The sequence below is a fragment of the Pogona vitticeps genome, chromosome Z, assembly GCF_051106095.1.
Source record: "Pogona vitticeps strain Pit_001003342236 chromosome Z, PviZW2.1, whole genome shotgun sequence".
Lineage (NCBI taxonomy): Eukaryota > Metazoa > Chordata > Lepidosauria > Squamata > Agamidae > Pogona > Pogona vitticeps.
In genome coordinates, this window is record NC_135799.1 from 484,311 (window position 1) to 499,353 (window position 15,043).

Genomic DNA, 15,043 nt, shown 5'->3' on the forward strand with positions numbered 1-15,043 from the left:
CATATAAATGCATGGAATGTGGAAAGAGCTTCAGTCAGATCAGTTCCCTGAGTTCCCATCGAAGAACACAGTGAACCTAAAATGCATTTGCCTTTTTTGTAGCCACATCAAACTGTTGGCTCTTATTTAGCTTGTGATCCACGACAATTCTCAGATCGTGGTTGTTGTGGGTTTTTTGGGCTCTTTGGCCATGTTCTGAAGGTTGTTTTTCCTAACGTTTTGCCAGTCTCTGTGGCCGGCATCTTCAGAGGACAGCACTCTGTGCTCTGGTGTAGTTAGCTAGGCACTCCCTAGATGGAGGATCTTCGTTGGACTGTGAGTTTTTCAGCCCATTGTAACGCATTAAACGTTTTTTAATGTGTTTCAATTTGCTTTATTTTACCGCTTTACGATGTTTTTGCTCTACAGCTATTTTACTGAAACGAATTAACATCCTTAAGTGAGGCACCACTGTATTCGCAATTTTGATTAGCATCCCCTGCATCCCCAATCCACATCATTAATAAAAATGTTGAAAAGCACCGGGCACACGACTGAGCCTTGGGTTACCCCACTTGTGACTTCCTCCCAGTTAGAGAAGGAGCCATTAATCATCATCCTCTGAGTACAATTCTGTAGCCAACTGTGTACCAATTAGAAGATCATGGAGCACTTGGTCAAAAGCTTTTCTGAAGTTAACATAGAATACGTCTACAGCATTTTCTCTGTCTATCTGGGAGGTTACCTGATCAAAAAAAAAGTGATCGAATAAGTTTGGCATGATATGGACTTGACAAATCCATGTTGGCTTCTAGTTGTTACTGCCTTGTTTTCTTGGTGCTAGCACAATGACCGCTTTAAGATCTGTTCCAAATTTGTAGTTTTTAGCTCAGTGCTCCGGCGTATCAAGATCATGTAGAGTTTTGTTTCAGTCTTTCAGGGTATTCACTATTCCACCAAATTTTTTGTCATCCACAAATCTGACAAGTATTCTCTGCATTCTATGTGTTGGTGGGAGCCAGGGACAGCTTAGGGAGGATGCTGGCTTACCATGTTTCTTGTGACCCAGCACTCTCCAGTTCGGAGCTGATGGTCCTTGTCTCAGCGTTGACATTGAGGTCCCCGAGGTTTATTGTCCTGGGAGATTCTAATGTTCTTGCCAAGGCTGAGGCCACAGGAGCAGCTCTTGAGTTCTTGGAAACCATGGCTTCCTTGGACGTGTCCCAACATGTGAAGGGCTCGTGAAATGCTTGGCAGACCCTGTTGGGGGGGGAAGGAATCACGAGGCTCTTGCAACCCCCATATGGGTGTCACCTCTCCTGTTTCTGCCCCCCTTTGGGGCTCCACCCCTTCCAGTCCTTCTCCCTCTCCCCAACCCACTTTGTTTTGGTAACCCCCAATCTTCCCTTGCACGATCCCAAGGAGGGGGCTTTTCAACTGATGGGAGGGACACCTGGGGAGGGGAGGGGTGCCCAGAGCGACCAAGGAGCATGGAAGAGCCCCTCTCAGCCCCTCTTCAAGAAGGAGGGAGCAGCTGGCGCCGCTCTTTCGGTTGCCTTTCTCATCTTTTTTTCCACCGCGGTGAGACAGACCCGCGTAAGAGAAGTGGGGGGAAAAGGCCAATGTTTTCTTCAGCTCCTGCCTTCCTCCAATGTGCTGTCCGGGGAAGGCGAGAGGCTTTCCTCATGCTTTCGCTCATCAGGAGTGCTCTCTCGCTCTCTCTCAATATATAGATATATTTAACAAGCTCACCCTCACCGGGACACAGCGCATGCCAAAACGCAAGCCAGTGCCTCGCCCCACTTGTTGGGAGGCCCCACAGGCCGAGCTGCACCCCCTTCCCAGACTTGTCCTGGCCCCCCAAGTCCCCTCTGGACCTTTGTCCCACCGGGGCCAGACTGACCGTGCTTGTGATTTAGCCCATTTCTTTTTAATACACCTTTCCGGGCATGCTGTCGTCTTGGCCAGGCAGCTTACAACCCTAGATCAACCAGGCCGGACCTAGGGTTGCCCGATGTCCTGCAAAAGGAGGACATGTCCTCCTTTTTAGCCTAATCTCAGTCTGGCAGGCAAAGATAAAAGCCTTTAAAATGTCTGGCTTTTTAATATTTTATAATTTTGGATGAGAGGTGGATAGGTAGAAGGACCCCCTCTCTGTTTTTTCCTGCACTTGGCCACCCGTTACCTGCCACTGGTGCCGGAATGCAGCCCTCGGTCTCTCTCACCATGGTGGCTGCTGCTCGGCAATCCGCCATGCCTGCCCAGCCCACATGGAGCCCAGAAAGGCAGTGCAAGTGGAGCGCCGCCCACCAAGCCAGGCAGGAGCAAGCAGCGCCTGAGGGCATCAATGGGAAGGTGAGCGCCTGGACTGTTTGTGTTGAAAGTCCCTTTTGGGGACTTCAACACCCACACTCCCCAGCCTTGAACTGATTACCCTCGCGGGAGGGGAGGCTGCCTCATTTGGCTTTGCCCAGTGCCACTTTCCCCCAATCTGCACCGGAGCCTTGTTTGGGCATCCAGATTAGCAAACATGCCTCTGAGCCTGTGCAGAGTGCAACTGGCTGGGGGATCCTGCAGCTGGGCCAGGGTGGGTTCAGATTTATTTGCTTTGCTCCCAATCGGAAGTCCAGTTTGAAGAATATTACCTGTGAACAGTTTGATGTAGATATGATTGCTAATGAAGATCTGCGAAAAGTTGACTTCCCCGAGAAATATGTTGTGCAATTAATAAAGTTTATAAGGTAATAATTGTACAATTGGCTGTTTAATTTCTCTCTCTTTTTTTGGTTTTTTGAAAAAAAAACTTCATTGTATTTATTTTTATTTTTTACTGTTTCTTGGTCAGTTCACTAAGAGAATTTATTGGTAGCTATTGTAATAAAATTGTATTGATTGCGGGATTAATCTGGAATGATTCAAAAGAAATATTTCATACGTCCTCTGTCCTCTTTTTCATCCTATGTCCTCCTTTTGGTATCCATGTATCTGGCAACCCTAGCCGGACCCCATCATCAAGAGCGCCCCATGGATGGGCATGGGGAAGCGTCTCTTTGTTGCCAGGTGAGGGGCCGCAAGGGGAGAGGAGGCCTCCAGAAGGACCCTTTTCCTGGCTGCCTGGAGGTTGCACCAAGGATGGCGGCGGGTTGGCGGTTCCTCGATGGATGGATTGCGGTGATCTGATATAGACAATTGGGATTTAGGAACCCCATGTGGTGTAGTGGATAGTGATGGACTGGACTGAAGACCATGGTTTGAATCCCTTCCTGCTCAGCCATGCAAGGTGTGGAACTGGTAAAGCCACTCCTTAAGAGCCAGACGCGGTCCCTAGTGATTATCAGGTTCAGCCCCTCTGTTAAGGAGGCACAGTGGGGAATCGAACTCCTAACCTCTGGCTTCTCAGCCAGAAACCTAAATCATGGTTACAGAAAAGCAGGCACACACTTAACAGAAGTCAAGATGACAGGAGAATGCAGAAAGAATGTTTTACAATTCAACAAGTGATCCATTATAATTTACATACAACAAACATTAAGGATAAGCTCTGGAAAATTACAAGAAAAAAGATGGAATGACGAAATTCCCTCTGCAGGTCATCAACGATACAATGTTCTTCTTCCATGGTAAGTTCTCTAATTCCGACCCTTGTCTTTCTAGCTTCTTAACTCGAACACAGATCTAAAGCAGTTTATAAGGTGGATTTGAGCTACTTGGCTTGTTTTCTTTAGCTGGAGACACCTCTGACCCACACTAAGCCAATGTCTACACGGTCTTTTAAATCTGAATGCATTCTTAATGAGTCCTTTTCTTTTTCTTCGTCGGTACATAATCTGGAAATGAGAGAAAGAAAGCAGTCATCATCCAAAAAGTCAGCAGCAGACCATGAAGAAGAAATGAAGAACCGCTACCCGGACAAGGTCAAGGAAACCCAGTCATTTTGCTGAAGCCAGGAGTCAAAGGCTGGGCTAGAACAGACCAAAAGGGCATCTAGTTTACACAGTGACCCACCAGATGCCCAGAGGAAACTCACAAGCACAGCACGAAGACAACAGCCATCCCCAAAGCTGATCCCCAGTCTACTGGATAACTCTTAACATCTCTAAGTGGAGAAGGGTGTTAAATAAGTGGAAGAGGAAGTCCACTGTGTCACATCTCCCTTTGGAAAGGACACCCAAGTGACACGTTAGACCAGAGGTGTGAAGAGAGGGTTGACCTTGCATCACTTCTTCAACCATGTTATCCAAGATGCCAGGATGTCCTCCATTACAAGCCACTACAATCTCCAGAAAGCTCAATGGTGCTTCCAACGGCACCCAGAACCTTTGGGATCTCACCAGGCGTCCTCCACCTCATTTTTTGTTCCCATCAGCTTCTAGCCTTAACAGATATAAGCTCTTTAGCGCAATGGTCCGATCAGCTCTGAACTGACTAGCACTTTTAATTCAAGCATAGGGTCATAATGAACACAGTGTCCTTCCCAGAGATGCTGACCGGGTGCCGGACATCCGAAATGCAGGACAGAACACAGGTGGATCAACCCGACCTTGGTGATGCCAGCTTTTATTGCACTCTGAAGCCTGCAAGTCAGACTTTGCTCACACCTCAAAGTGCCAGGCTGATAAAATCTTAAACAGAGACCAAGCTGCTCTCCCTCGGATCATCCTCTCTGCAAATTAACTCCACGTAAACTGTGGAACCCAGGAGACTACTCTGTTGAGTAAAAAAAAACACAACTCACTATGTAAGATTGGCTTCATTTGGAAGTGCATGTTTGCTCGTCGGTGCATGAGAGAGACTGTTTCCTTCCCCTTCCTTCCTAAACCAGCTCCTCTTTACGTCTGAACCTTTGGCTGTGTTGGTTTAAAAATGGGAGCTCTTCATTAAACATTGCCTAGTCCCACATGGCTGCAAGATGCCTGTGTTTCAGGCTTTTGTGCTTCTGGGCTTGAAACAAGAAAATGTAAAATAACGTTCTCTTTATTTTTTTTCCCCTATCGCTGGGCTGAAGAAAAATGGCTTGGCATGTTCTAGATGGACCAAGTACAGTGTCAGGAAGCTTCACCATGGTGGCAATCTATCAGCAATGTGGGCATGGCAGAGTGCAGCTCTTCTGGGGGGGGAGGGAGAAAGGGAACCACCAGCATATAAAGTAAAAAAAACCCACATCACCCCTTTATCACCATTCGACCTACCCTCCTCACTTGTATGGTCGTCTTCTTCACTCTCACCCTCTGCGATCACAGGCATACTCAGGTTCTTGGCACTTTGCTCCCTTATGGATTGCAAGAGCCCTGCAAAAATGATGGGGAAATCAAGGAAAAGTTATCTCTAGTTCAGCTCCAGACCCAAGTTGTATTATATCCTGGCCAGTAAATATGACTTCCTAACGGTTAGAGCAGTACGACAGTGGAACCAGTGACCTCGGGGTTTGGTGAGTGCTCCAACACTGGAGGCATCCAAGAGAGACATGGATCATCACCTGGCAGAGATGCTCTGATGGTCTTCCTGGGTTGAGCAGGGGGCTGGACTGGATGGCCTCGGAGGCCCTTCCAACTTCCCTTTCCTAGGATTCTATGACAGCATGCTATTTCGATGCAACACTATCTTGCTAGTCCGAAGCTAATGAAAGGACCTGGATGTGCCTGTGGTCTGTTCTTTCTGTTGTTATCGCTGTTGTGAGCCCTCAGGTCACTTCCAACTTATGGCAACCCTAATAGCATTTTCAAGGTTTTAGAAATGTTCAAGGAGTGGCTCACCACTGCTCCCTCTCAGTGACTTTCTGCACCTGATTAAGTCTTCTGTAGGGGCCATACGGCCTGGGGGGGGAGAGACTGGCACATTTGAAGGTGGCCACAGGTTGCAAACAATTCTTCACGCCACATTATGAGGTGTGCAGATGTGATTTATATAATCCCAATTTAGCCTCTACTTCTTTCTCAAGCAAAAAAAAAAAAAAAAGCTTGAGAAGGGCTGTCCCAGTCTATAAATATTCTAAAGGAATACCATTGTAAAAACTCTCTTCCTACAATAATCCAATACAATAATTCAGTCAGGGCAGGGGTGGGGAGAGGCACCACAAGCTCCTCCATTTCCAAAGATCTGAACAACAACAACAACAACAACAACAACAACAACAAAGGGTCTCAACATAATGGGGATCCAAGATGGGGAAGGAGTTGTACAATCATGGAGAAATCTTTTTCACACCCCACTCCTTCCCACACAGCCACACCTCCAAGAACATCAGGCCTGGTAAGAAGGCCTCCCTTGGCGCTTTCAGCATCCAGATGAATTTGCAGGGAGGACGTTGTGCTCGTTACTCAGACGCAGCACAAAGGGCTTTATATCCTTTAAAAGGAGGGTCAACCACTAGAGTTAGTCATTAATTCCCACCCCCACCCCACCCCCTAGTCTCTCATCATGGCAGCTCCTTCTGTTTGGCACAGTCTTTGTCTTCTGTGTTGGTTGTAGCCTTTTTCTACCTTTCTTAGCTCTCTGTGATGTAGTTTTCCCATGATCCGAGCCAGACTCAGAAGACTCCAGCTTCCTTGGGCAATGCCAACTTGATTGAGAAGTCTAGAAAGGGGGTTCAGTTCAGGTAAGTAAAACAGGCCACAGTGGAAGACTGAGGAATAAGTGTATTTAATACAGAGAAGGGGTACAGTTTCAACCACAGAAATGGTACAAACGGACAGGTCAAGGTCACAGCTCTGGTCTAGTTAAGTCTCTCCTCTTTATGGTTATTTCTGACCTTAGAAAAATATTATCCAAGATATCAAATCTCCCACACCTTTCTGGCTCTTTCGTCACTCACGGGTTGGAATCCTATGGCACTTGACATAGGAGAAAGTGACGCCTGCAGATGTTCCCAGGGACTGCCAGCCAGCCAGTCCTCATTGGGCACCTGATTGTGCAATGGACAGTGTCGCTAGTTGCATGGCTGCAAAGCTGCTGGCGGGGTTGGACTTCTGTGTCAGGTTTCTCAGCGGTTTAGCAGAGTATTTGGTGGTTCAGGCAGTCCAGGAATAATTCACACGCAGTCCAGCAGCATTTCCTTCAGCATAGTGTATTTACATCAAATATATACAGCAGTCTGGCAGCATGGCAGGCAGATGTGATCTTCAAGCAGGCGAAGATACAACTAACTGTACAGCTCTACATATATACATACACATAGTCAATCAGGTTACACATTACCTCATTGCATTACATCATCTCTGGGTTGCATCATCTCTGCTGAGTCACCCTGATTCAGTTTCAGCACACCTGACAGTTATGGCTTCTCGTTAAATCACTTCATTCTGGTCAGGCCTACAATTTTCCTTGACATTCTGCCTTGGCCTGACATGTGGCAACTCTTGGAGCAACATGTTACAAAGGTGCAGCCATGCAACAGGATTTTGGTCAGGGAGTAAAAAGGAATTTGTTGTGTTTTAAATCCTTATATGTCAGTGCTATAGTCTGCTATTTGGGCAAGAATTATCCAACACTCATATTGAGGGGTGTGCATGTGCCTTTGTTTAAATTTCAGGCTACTTTGCAATATACCTGCCTTGCAAGGCAAGGCTCTAGAGTTATACAAAGCGACTTGGATGCCCTGCTATCTCTAGCTGCTTCTTACAGGGCACATTTTCCCAGTGGGACACTGAAAACTGTTGGCATGGTCATTATGTTTTTAGTGCAGACTTTTCTTGTTCAGGATGCAAGTCAGAACGATGTATATTTCCAAACATAAATCAAGGATAGAAATCAGAATAGTCAAGAATTTCTGCACCATGCAGAAAAATGGAAAAGGCAATAAGATGACAGTCATATGTTTTAAGAATCCATCCTTACAAAGGCAGAGAATTAACAAATACGGTTTTTTACACACTTACTTGAGCAAATGTGGAATAAGACCTAGATTGGATGTCAGCTAACGCTGGCTCTTCCAGCTCCCTGGAAAGAAAAGATGACAAGTGTCATCTCTATGGGACTTAGTTTTGGATTGTGTGAGGGAAAATATTGTGTGAGGAAAAAAACACACATTAATCCTTTATTTCAAAGTGAAGCTATCATATTTCATATTCATAATTTTCTAAAAACCTCCTCAGCTTTAAGGGCTTCCCCAGCCAGATATTTGACCAGAGGACAAAGGCCACCCTCGGACTCAAGGGAAAGGGTGCTTCAGCCGAGACCAGCAAGAACCGCGTAGGCAGACGACAGGATCGCTACAGGGCCCAGACCGTTGGGTTCCAACGATGGTTATGGGACCCACTCTAGGAAGAAAAATCCATTTTTGTTCAGAGGATATCCTGAACTCCTGGTGATGGGCTCTATAGAGCATGAAGGAGGAACAGCACAAGATGCCCTTCCTGCCAGACTCTATTGTAGAGTCCATTGGCTCAGTCTCTTCTTTTCAAATGAACTTTCCCTTCATTTCAAGCACTGTCGTATTTCCATACCTCTGACTCTTGCAAAGAACCTTCCTTTTCCTTGCTCGCTTATTCATGCCTAGCCGCCAAAGAGGGCTCCTGGAAGAACACACAAGATTTCATGATTAAAAATAAAAATAAAACGAGACCTTGCTCATGTCCCACTAAGACATTCAGTGTCATACTAGGAGATACCTGCCCATTGTCGCTCCTCCAGGCCACTTGAAACCCTCTTCTGGTGGGCTTTCCCATCCCGCTGCTCCAGGTCTGAAGGACACACTGGAGGCTGTAAGGGAGAGGAAACCCCCTCCCCTGATTTTGCTGGTGGAAACAGCTCCGTCAGCAGAACAGCAACGCTGGATCTGCCTACCGTGTGCAACTGACAAAACCTAATTGTGAGTAAGAATACTGATACTATCCAAGGGCTGTGCCCACAGACCCTTACAGAGGAACCCTTTTGGCCCATGGCACGCAGGAATACCCAGTAAATGACATACGGATGGCTCCCCAGAGTTCTGCGGATCTGCCTTTTTCAGGTTCATGCAATCCAATCTAGTGAGGTGTGTTCTGAAACGTCTCACTCCATTCTGACTCACAATGCATACGTAGGTAGCCACTGCCAATAGTGTCTAAATATTATAAAAAGTTAAAATAAATCTCCAAACCAAAACATTCCTTCACCTTAATTTGGCAAGAATTCAGAAGCATTTCTGATACATGAATCAAGTAGCTTCCTAGTCTCCCATTCATTCTCCATGATAAAGTATTAGAGTTATAGAGCTGGAAGAGACTCAAGGATCATCTCGTCTAACAGGATTTATTGATTGATTGATTGATTGATTGATTGATTGATTGATTGATTGATTGAATGATTGATTGATTGATTGATTGATTGATTGATTGATTGATTGATTGATTGATTGATTGATTGATTGATTGATTGATTGATTGATTGATTGATTGATTGATTGATTGATTGATTGGATTTCTAACCCACCCATTTAGACCAAAGGTCTACTCATGGATTCAAGATTCCATGCCCTGGTGAACTTAATTTCTGGACCATGTGTACTAGATGCTTCAATCATGTACCACCAATGTTACAGAATTCCACACATTTAGACGTCAATCAACCAAAACCTTTAAAAAAAATAAACTACTTCAATTCAGTTGTCTGTTTTGCCCAGAGCTACCCTAATCTCTAGTGTCTTTGACACTCATTGCAATGGAAGAAAGCAATCCCTTGGCTACGGCTACTTAACCCATGCAAATCAAGAGACTACTTGAAAAAAAGTGAATATTTTCTTCTATGCCAGGGGTTCCCAACCTTGCATCCACAGATGTTCCTGGACTAAAACTCCCAGAAGCCTTTGCTATTAGTTCTACTGGTCAGTATTTATGGGAGTTGAAATGTGTTTTTGCTGTTTATCATAATCAAAGTGATTAAAGTTTAGGACAACATGAATTATAGTGTTAAATAGATGAGTATATAAGTGGCACTGACTTCAACCTGGGAAATGGCATCCAAGTTACCCACAGAGCCTCAGTTAAGACCCCAACTGAGATCACCCTCCACTTTGTTATTTTGCCACTGACGATATTCCAAAACAATATTCTTGAAACTGGCTAGGATGTCACCTTTTACCATATCGATAGCCTTGCCTGATTTTCTTGACTGCTGTGACTGGAACAAGGAGCTTCAGCAACAGGCATTATTAAAAAACCGTGCCACTCTGACATAAGCACTACTTAAGCTGATGAAGAGTTCTGGAGGACTCCAAAGCTTACACACCAGGTGGGAATTTCATTTGGCCCCAATGAAGGAAAGCTCACCCACTGGACCATCAACCCCCATGTGCACGGAACAGACCTTCTTGGCCTTTGCTTTTTCATTTACTTTCTTCCAAAGCACACTGGGGTAAAGATGTATTTAAAATGAATTCAGATTGTTTGAGGAATGAGATAAGTCAGAAGATAAAGGAATATAAAACATGAAACATTTTGTGGTTTGGCAGAAGTGCATGATTTAAAATGAAATAGATCCCCAAATTATATTTCCTATTCTGGATGTTATCAATAAAGATTTCAGGTAAGTAGTTAAAATAATGGTGAATGATGATTTATACATATTCCAATAATAGTAAGAAGGTAAAGGTAAAGGTTCCCCTTGACAATTTTTGTCCAGTCGTGTCCGACTCTAGGGGGCGGTGCTCATCCCCGTTTCCAAGCCATAGAGCCAGCGTTTTGTCCGAAGACAATCTTCCGTGGTCACATGGCCAGTGCGACTTAGACACGGAACGCTGTTACCTTCCCACCGAGATTGTCCCTATTTATCTACTTGCATTTGCATGCTTTCGAACCGCTAGGTTGGCGGGAGCTGGGACAAGAGACGGGAGCTCACTCCGTCACGTGGATTCGATCTTACGACTGCTGGTCTTCTGACCCTGCAGCACAGGCTTCTGTGGTTTAGCCTGCAGCAACACCACGTCCCCACAATAGTAAGAAAGCTAGGATTAATAAGAAATGTTGGTAGATATTACAAAAAGAAGGTTGTCACATAACCAGTATTAAATGTTATTATATAGCAAATCAATTGAGATATATTTCAGGTATTATAACCAACAATAAGAATTTAATATGAAAATGTTTAGAAATGCATGGAAGGGAGGGGATTTTGGACAAAAACAGTTTTCAAAGAAAACATTGGAGAAGAGGTTAAGAAGATTGATAAACCTGTTCTTAAAAAATACTGTATTTTTCCATTTATAAGACACCTTTGTTTATAAGACCCACACAGACGTTTTTCTAACCCCAACATTAAAAAAAACTTAGCTTTGAGTATTCCACTTCTGGGTTCAGAATGCTCAGACATTAAGAGTCCCTGTTGCTTCTGAGCCTGCAGTCTCCACCTCCAATGAGGTATGTCCCAACTGGGTTGTAGAGCATCAGCTGATGTCAGTTCCAGGGACGCAGGTTGTGGGGTGTTGCAGCTGGGCACCCCCCTCCTGTCTACCCCTCCAGGGCTGGTCAGGGAAGGGGGAAAGGTGGGGGGAATGGAAAGGGGGAGGGAGAAAGGAGCAGAGGCTGCCGGGCAGGATGGCAGCCAAAGGGGACTGGGTCAGGCCTCTCTGCCGACCCATCTCCACCCTCCAAGTCCCATTCCTCTGGACCCCTTCCTATCCCCCACCCCCTACACCCACCCCCATTACAGTCTCCTCCTCTTCCTCACCCTACAAAAAAAGGCCCCCTCCCCACTTGGGGTTTTTCAGGAATTTCCCCCAAGCTTTGGAACAAAAGGGGTTTCGGGGGGGTCATGCTCAGACTTTTGCTGGAGAAGGTGGGGGGAGGGAGAGGCGAGCCTGAGTGGACTCACCAAGAAAAACACACAAACACACACACACACGTACAAAAAGGTGGCCCGGGGACATTGCTTGGGGGGGTCCTTCCTGCCCCTTCGGAGTATCAGGATTTCAGCCCCACCCTGACTTCCCATCTCTCTTTTCCCCACACACAGAAACAAGCCCCACTAAAGATTCCCCTCCCCCCAGGATGGGAGAGGGGGTGAGGTGGGGGGGCGGGGGTATATTTTTCCCCTTTGGGGGAATATCTTTCTCGGGACACCCCCACTGCTCTCTCCTCTCCCCCCCCCGGGGCCATCGCCCATTGTAACGGAACCCAAAAGATGACATCATCCCTGCATGTCAATCAGAGGACAGAGCAGGAGGGGCAGAGTCAGAAGGAGACAGGTAAGACAGCTGGAGGAGACAATTGAGGAGTTGGAAGGAGAGAGGAAGAGAGAGAGAGAGTCAGGGACCAGAAGTTATTGAGAGAGTGTTAGGGTTTAGGAATCGATTAGAGGGGTTAGGAAAGAGAATTGAACAGTTTACATCATATTGAACAAGTAGGAATGAATGCGTAAGCATAATATGAGTAATACCAGTGATTGAACACATGATTTAATATAACTGAACACCTGAAACAGTTATATTTGATTCTCCTTATAATTTTTGTTCATTAATAAAAGAATGTTTGATCAAATCCCCTGATTCCTAAGTATATGAGCAGCTCCTGTGTGGGGGGGACTTGAATTGGTATTAGGTTAATACCCGGTGGCAGCGAAAAAGGGCGTATTTACCTTCGTAGAGCCCAAAGATATAAAGGGCACAAAGGGGGATCACCACACCGACCTCTGTCTGGATCCTCAGGCAAAGTTCCTGTGTAGAGGGTGGGGGCACAGGAGGGGCCCCAGGGAAATGGGGCTTGGAGGGGGGAGAAGATAGGGGGTCAACTGGGAGCGAGGGAGGCTAGATCCAGGCCCCTTAGTCTGCCCTCCGGCCAGGCGGCCTCTGCCTCTTTCTCCCTCACCCCCCTCCAACCAGCACTGGAGGGGTAGATCCTGCCAGCCAGTTCCTCTGGCCCCCCCAAGAAAGGAGATCTCTGCTGGAACGTTTTCTCCTGGCTGCCCAGGAAGAGCCCTTTCCGGGGGTCGGGTCCCAAAGGCCCCCTCCAGGGCCAGCCCGTTTCCCAAAGGCCGGCTCCTCGTTTCCAAAGACGAACCACCTCTCCGGCGGCCTCTGATTTTGGAGGCTCCTCTTGACGGACGGGCGAAGGGGGCTTTGGGAATGGGCAGAAGAAGAAGACTCGTCCCTCCTATATGGAGGGCTGGAGAAAATAAAGAGAGAGAAATGCAACCCAGAAAGAGTCCCTCCTCACAGGGATCATTTCAGCCTTTGCATCTGGGGGTGGGTGGGAGGCAGGCCTTTTGTAAAGCCAATGGCTCTGAAGCATCCATTCCAGACCAACCCAGGCATCACGATAGGAGGGAGGGAGCCAGCCGCAAGACCCCACCACCTTCATCATTCGCAGCTCGTGCGACAGTTGTGAGTCAAGTCGGAGGGAAACGCAGGAATATGTAAGTTGGAAGATAGCTGGGAATGTGGATGATGATGATGATACTTCATTTCTGTGGTGTCCATCTGGCAGCCAAGACGGCTGCTGATGCCTTTGCAATGGAGGGAAGTTCCCGGCACAGGAACCAAGCCCTGACCTGAATCCTGATCCTCAATCCCCCCCCCCGCTCTTCCCACCCACAGCAATGGGGGCAGGAGAACCCCTGGGGAAATCTGTGTGTGTGTGTGTGTGTGTGTGTGTTTGTAGTCTTGTGTGAGGTTTGCTGTTGATGATTTTGGATTAAAATTATTCTCATGAAATTGTCTGAATCTCCTCTTGGTTTCCCCATTTCCTGCATATCTCATATTGTAGATGTTGTTGTTGTTTAGTTGTTAAGTCGTGTCCCCTTGGACCACAGCATGCCAGGCCCTCCTGTCTTCCACGGCCTCCGGAGTTGGGTCAGATTCATGTTGGAGGTTGTTGTGGGTTTTTCGGCCTCTTTCGCCATGTTCTGAAGGCTATTCTTCCTAACGTTTCGCCAGTCTCTGTGGCCAGAACATCTTCAGAGGACAGGAGTCAGAACTGCACCAGAGCAAAGAGTTCTGACTCCTGTCCTCTGAAGATGCTGGTTACAGAGACTGGCGAAACGTTAGGAAGAACAATCTTCAGAACAGGGCTGAAGAGTCTGAAAAATCCACAATAAACATGCAAAAGTATTTAAACTTTAAAAATAAATATATACAAAGTAAAAAAAGCACTATTTGGCTGTAAGTGTGTTATTCACAGACAGAAAATTTTGTTCTCTCCCAGCTGTTTGTAAAATTCATTAGTGGCTGTCACTGCCACAGTTATCTTTCTGCTCTTCTAAGGACTTTCACCCAGCATCATGAAACCAAACACCTATGTTTCTCTATTCCTTTCTAATAACACTTTGTGTGAGATTTCTCCCAATATTTATATTCCTTTATTCTGCATAAGTCAGCAAAACCAAATCTTCCCAAGACTTGGGTTTCCCAGTCTCCGAGAAGCTCAGATGTTAAGGATCAAACGATTTGGTCACCTCCGACCCAGTGCAGTCCAGGGCCCGAAGAGATCAGAGCTTGAAAAACCAAAATTTCCACTTCTTCCAACAATCCCTGCCATTACAAAGCAGTATACTCTCGACGTGGTGGCGCTGTGGGCTAAACCGCAGAAGCCTGTGCTGCAGGGTCAGAAGACCAGCAGTTGTAAGTTCGAATCCACGCGACGGAATGAGCACCCGTTGCCTGTCCCAGCTCCCGCCAACCTAGCGGTTCGAAAGCATGCAAATGCGAGTAGATAAATAGGGACAATCTCGGTGGGAAGGTAAACAGCGTTCCGTGTCTAAATCACACTGGCCATGTGACCACGGAAAGATTGTCTTCGGACAAATGCTGGCTCTATGGCTTGAAGAGCGGGATGAGCACCACCCCCTACAGTCGGACACGACTGGACAAAAATTGTCAAGGGGAACCTTTACCTTTACCTATACTCTCGATACAGTAGCATAGAAATACCTGGTTCTTCATGAATAATATATATAGGTTCATAAAAAAGAGAGAATAGATTCATTGGTACCCTCTTTAAAACTCAATTACTATTTTTTTTAAGGGTAAAGCCTTATAAAACAAAGGACAGCTTCTCTCACTTCACTACTTGCTTTTATTTCATCAGTTAGCCTTAGAACATCCATCGCCTTCACAATTTACACTAATTTTGTAAAAGCTTCTATTGCACAATATATG

General features: G+C 46.2%; 2 protein-coding genes across 3 annotated transcripts in view; one reads left to right on the plus strand and one right to left on the minus strand.

The window, feature by feature from the left end:
* Positions 1-2,883, plus strand: part of LOC144585053 (uncharacterized) — a 41,161-nt gene extending 38,278 nt beyond the window's left edge. The window contains 1 exon segment of the mRNA XM_078382498.1: positions 3-2,883. Coding sequence (XP_078238624.1) covers positions 3-74 — 72 coding nt within the window. The 3' untranslated portion in view covers positions 75-2,883.
* Positions 2,884-3,447: 564 nt separating this feature from the next.
* LOC144585077 (uncharacterized) lies at positions 3,448-11,347 on the minus strand. 2 transcript variants are annotated; one of them, XM_078382589.1, is made up of 5 exons: positions 8,421-11,347; positions 7,854-7,914; positions 6,459-6,552; positions 5,169-5,267; positions 3,448-3,806 (listed from the first exon to the last, which is right to left on the minus strand). In XM_078382589.1, exons 1-5 carry the CDS (start codon positions 8,465-8,467, stop codon positions 3,769-3,771), a joined length of 339 nt encoding a protein of 112 aa, XP_078238715.1. In that variant the 5' UTR covers positions 8,468-11,347; the 3' UTR covers positions 3,448-3,768. The 2 variants fall into 2 exon arrangements, 1 of the variants encoding a protein (XP_078238715.1); XR_013539564.1 differs by lacking the exon at positions 6,459-6,552 and having other exon boundaries at positions 8,421-11,328.
* Between the last annotated feature and the right edge of the window lie 3,696 nt (positions 11,348-15,043).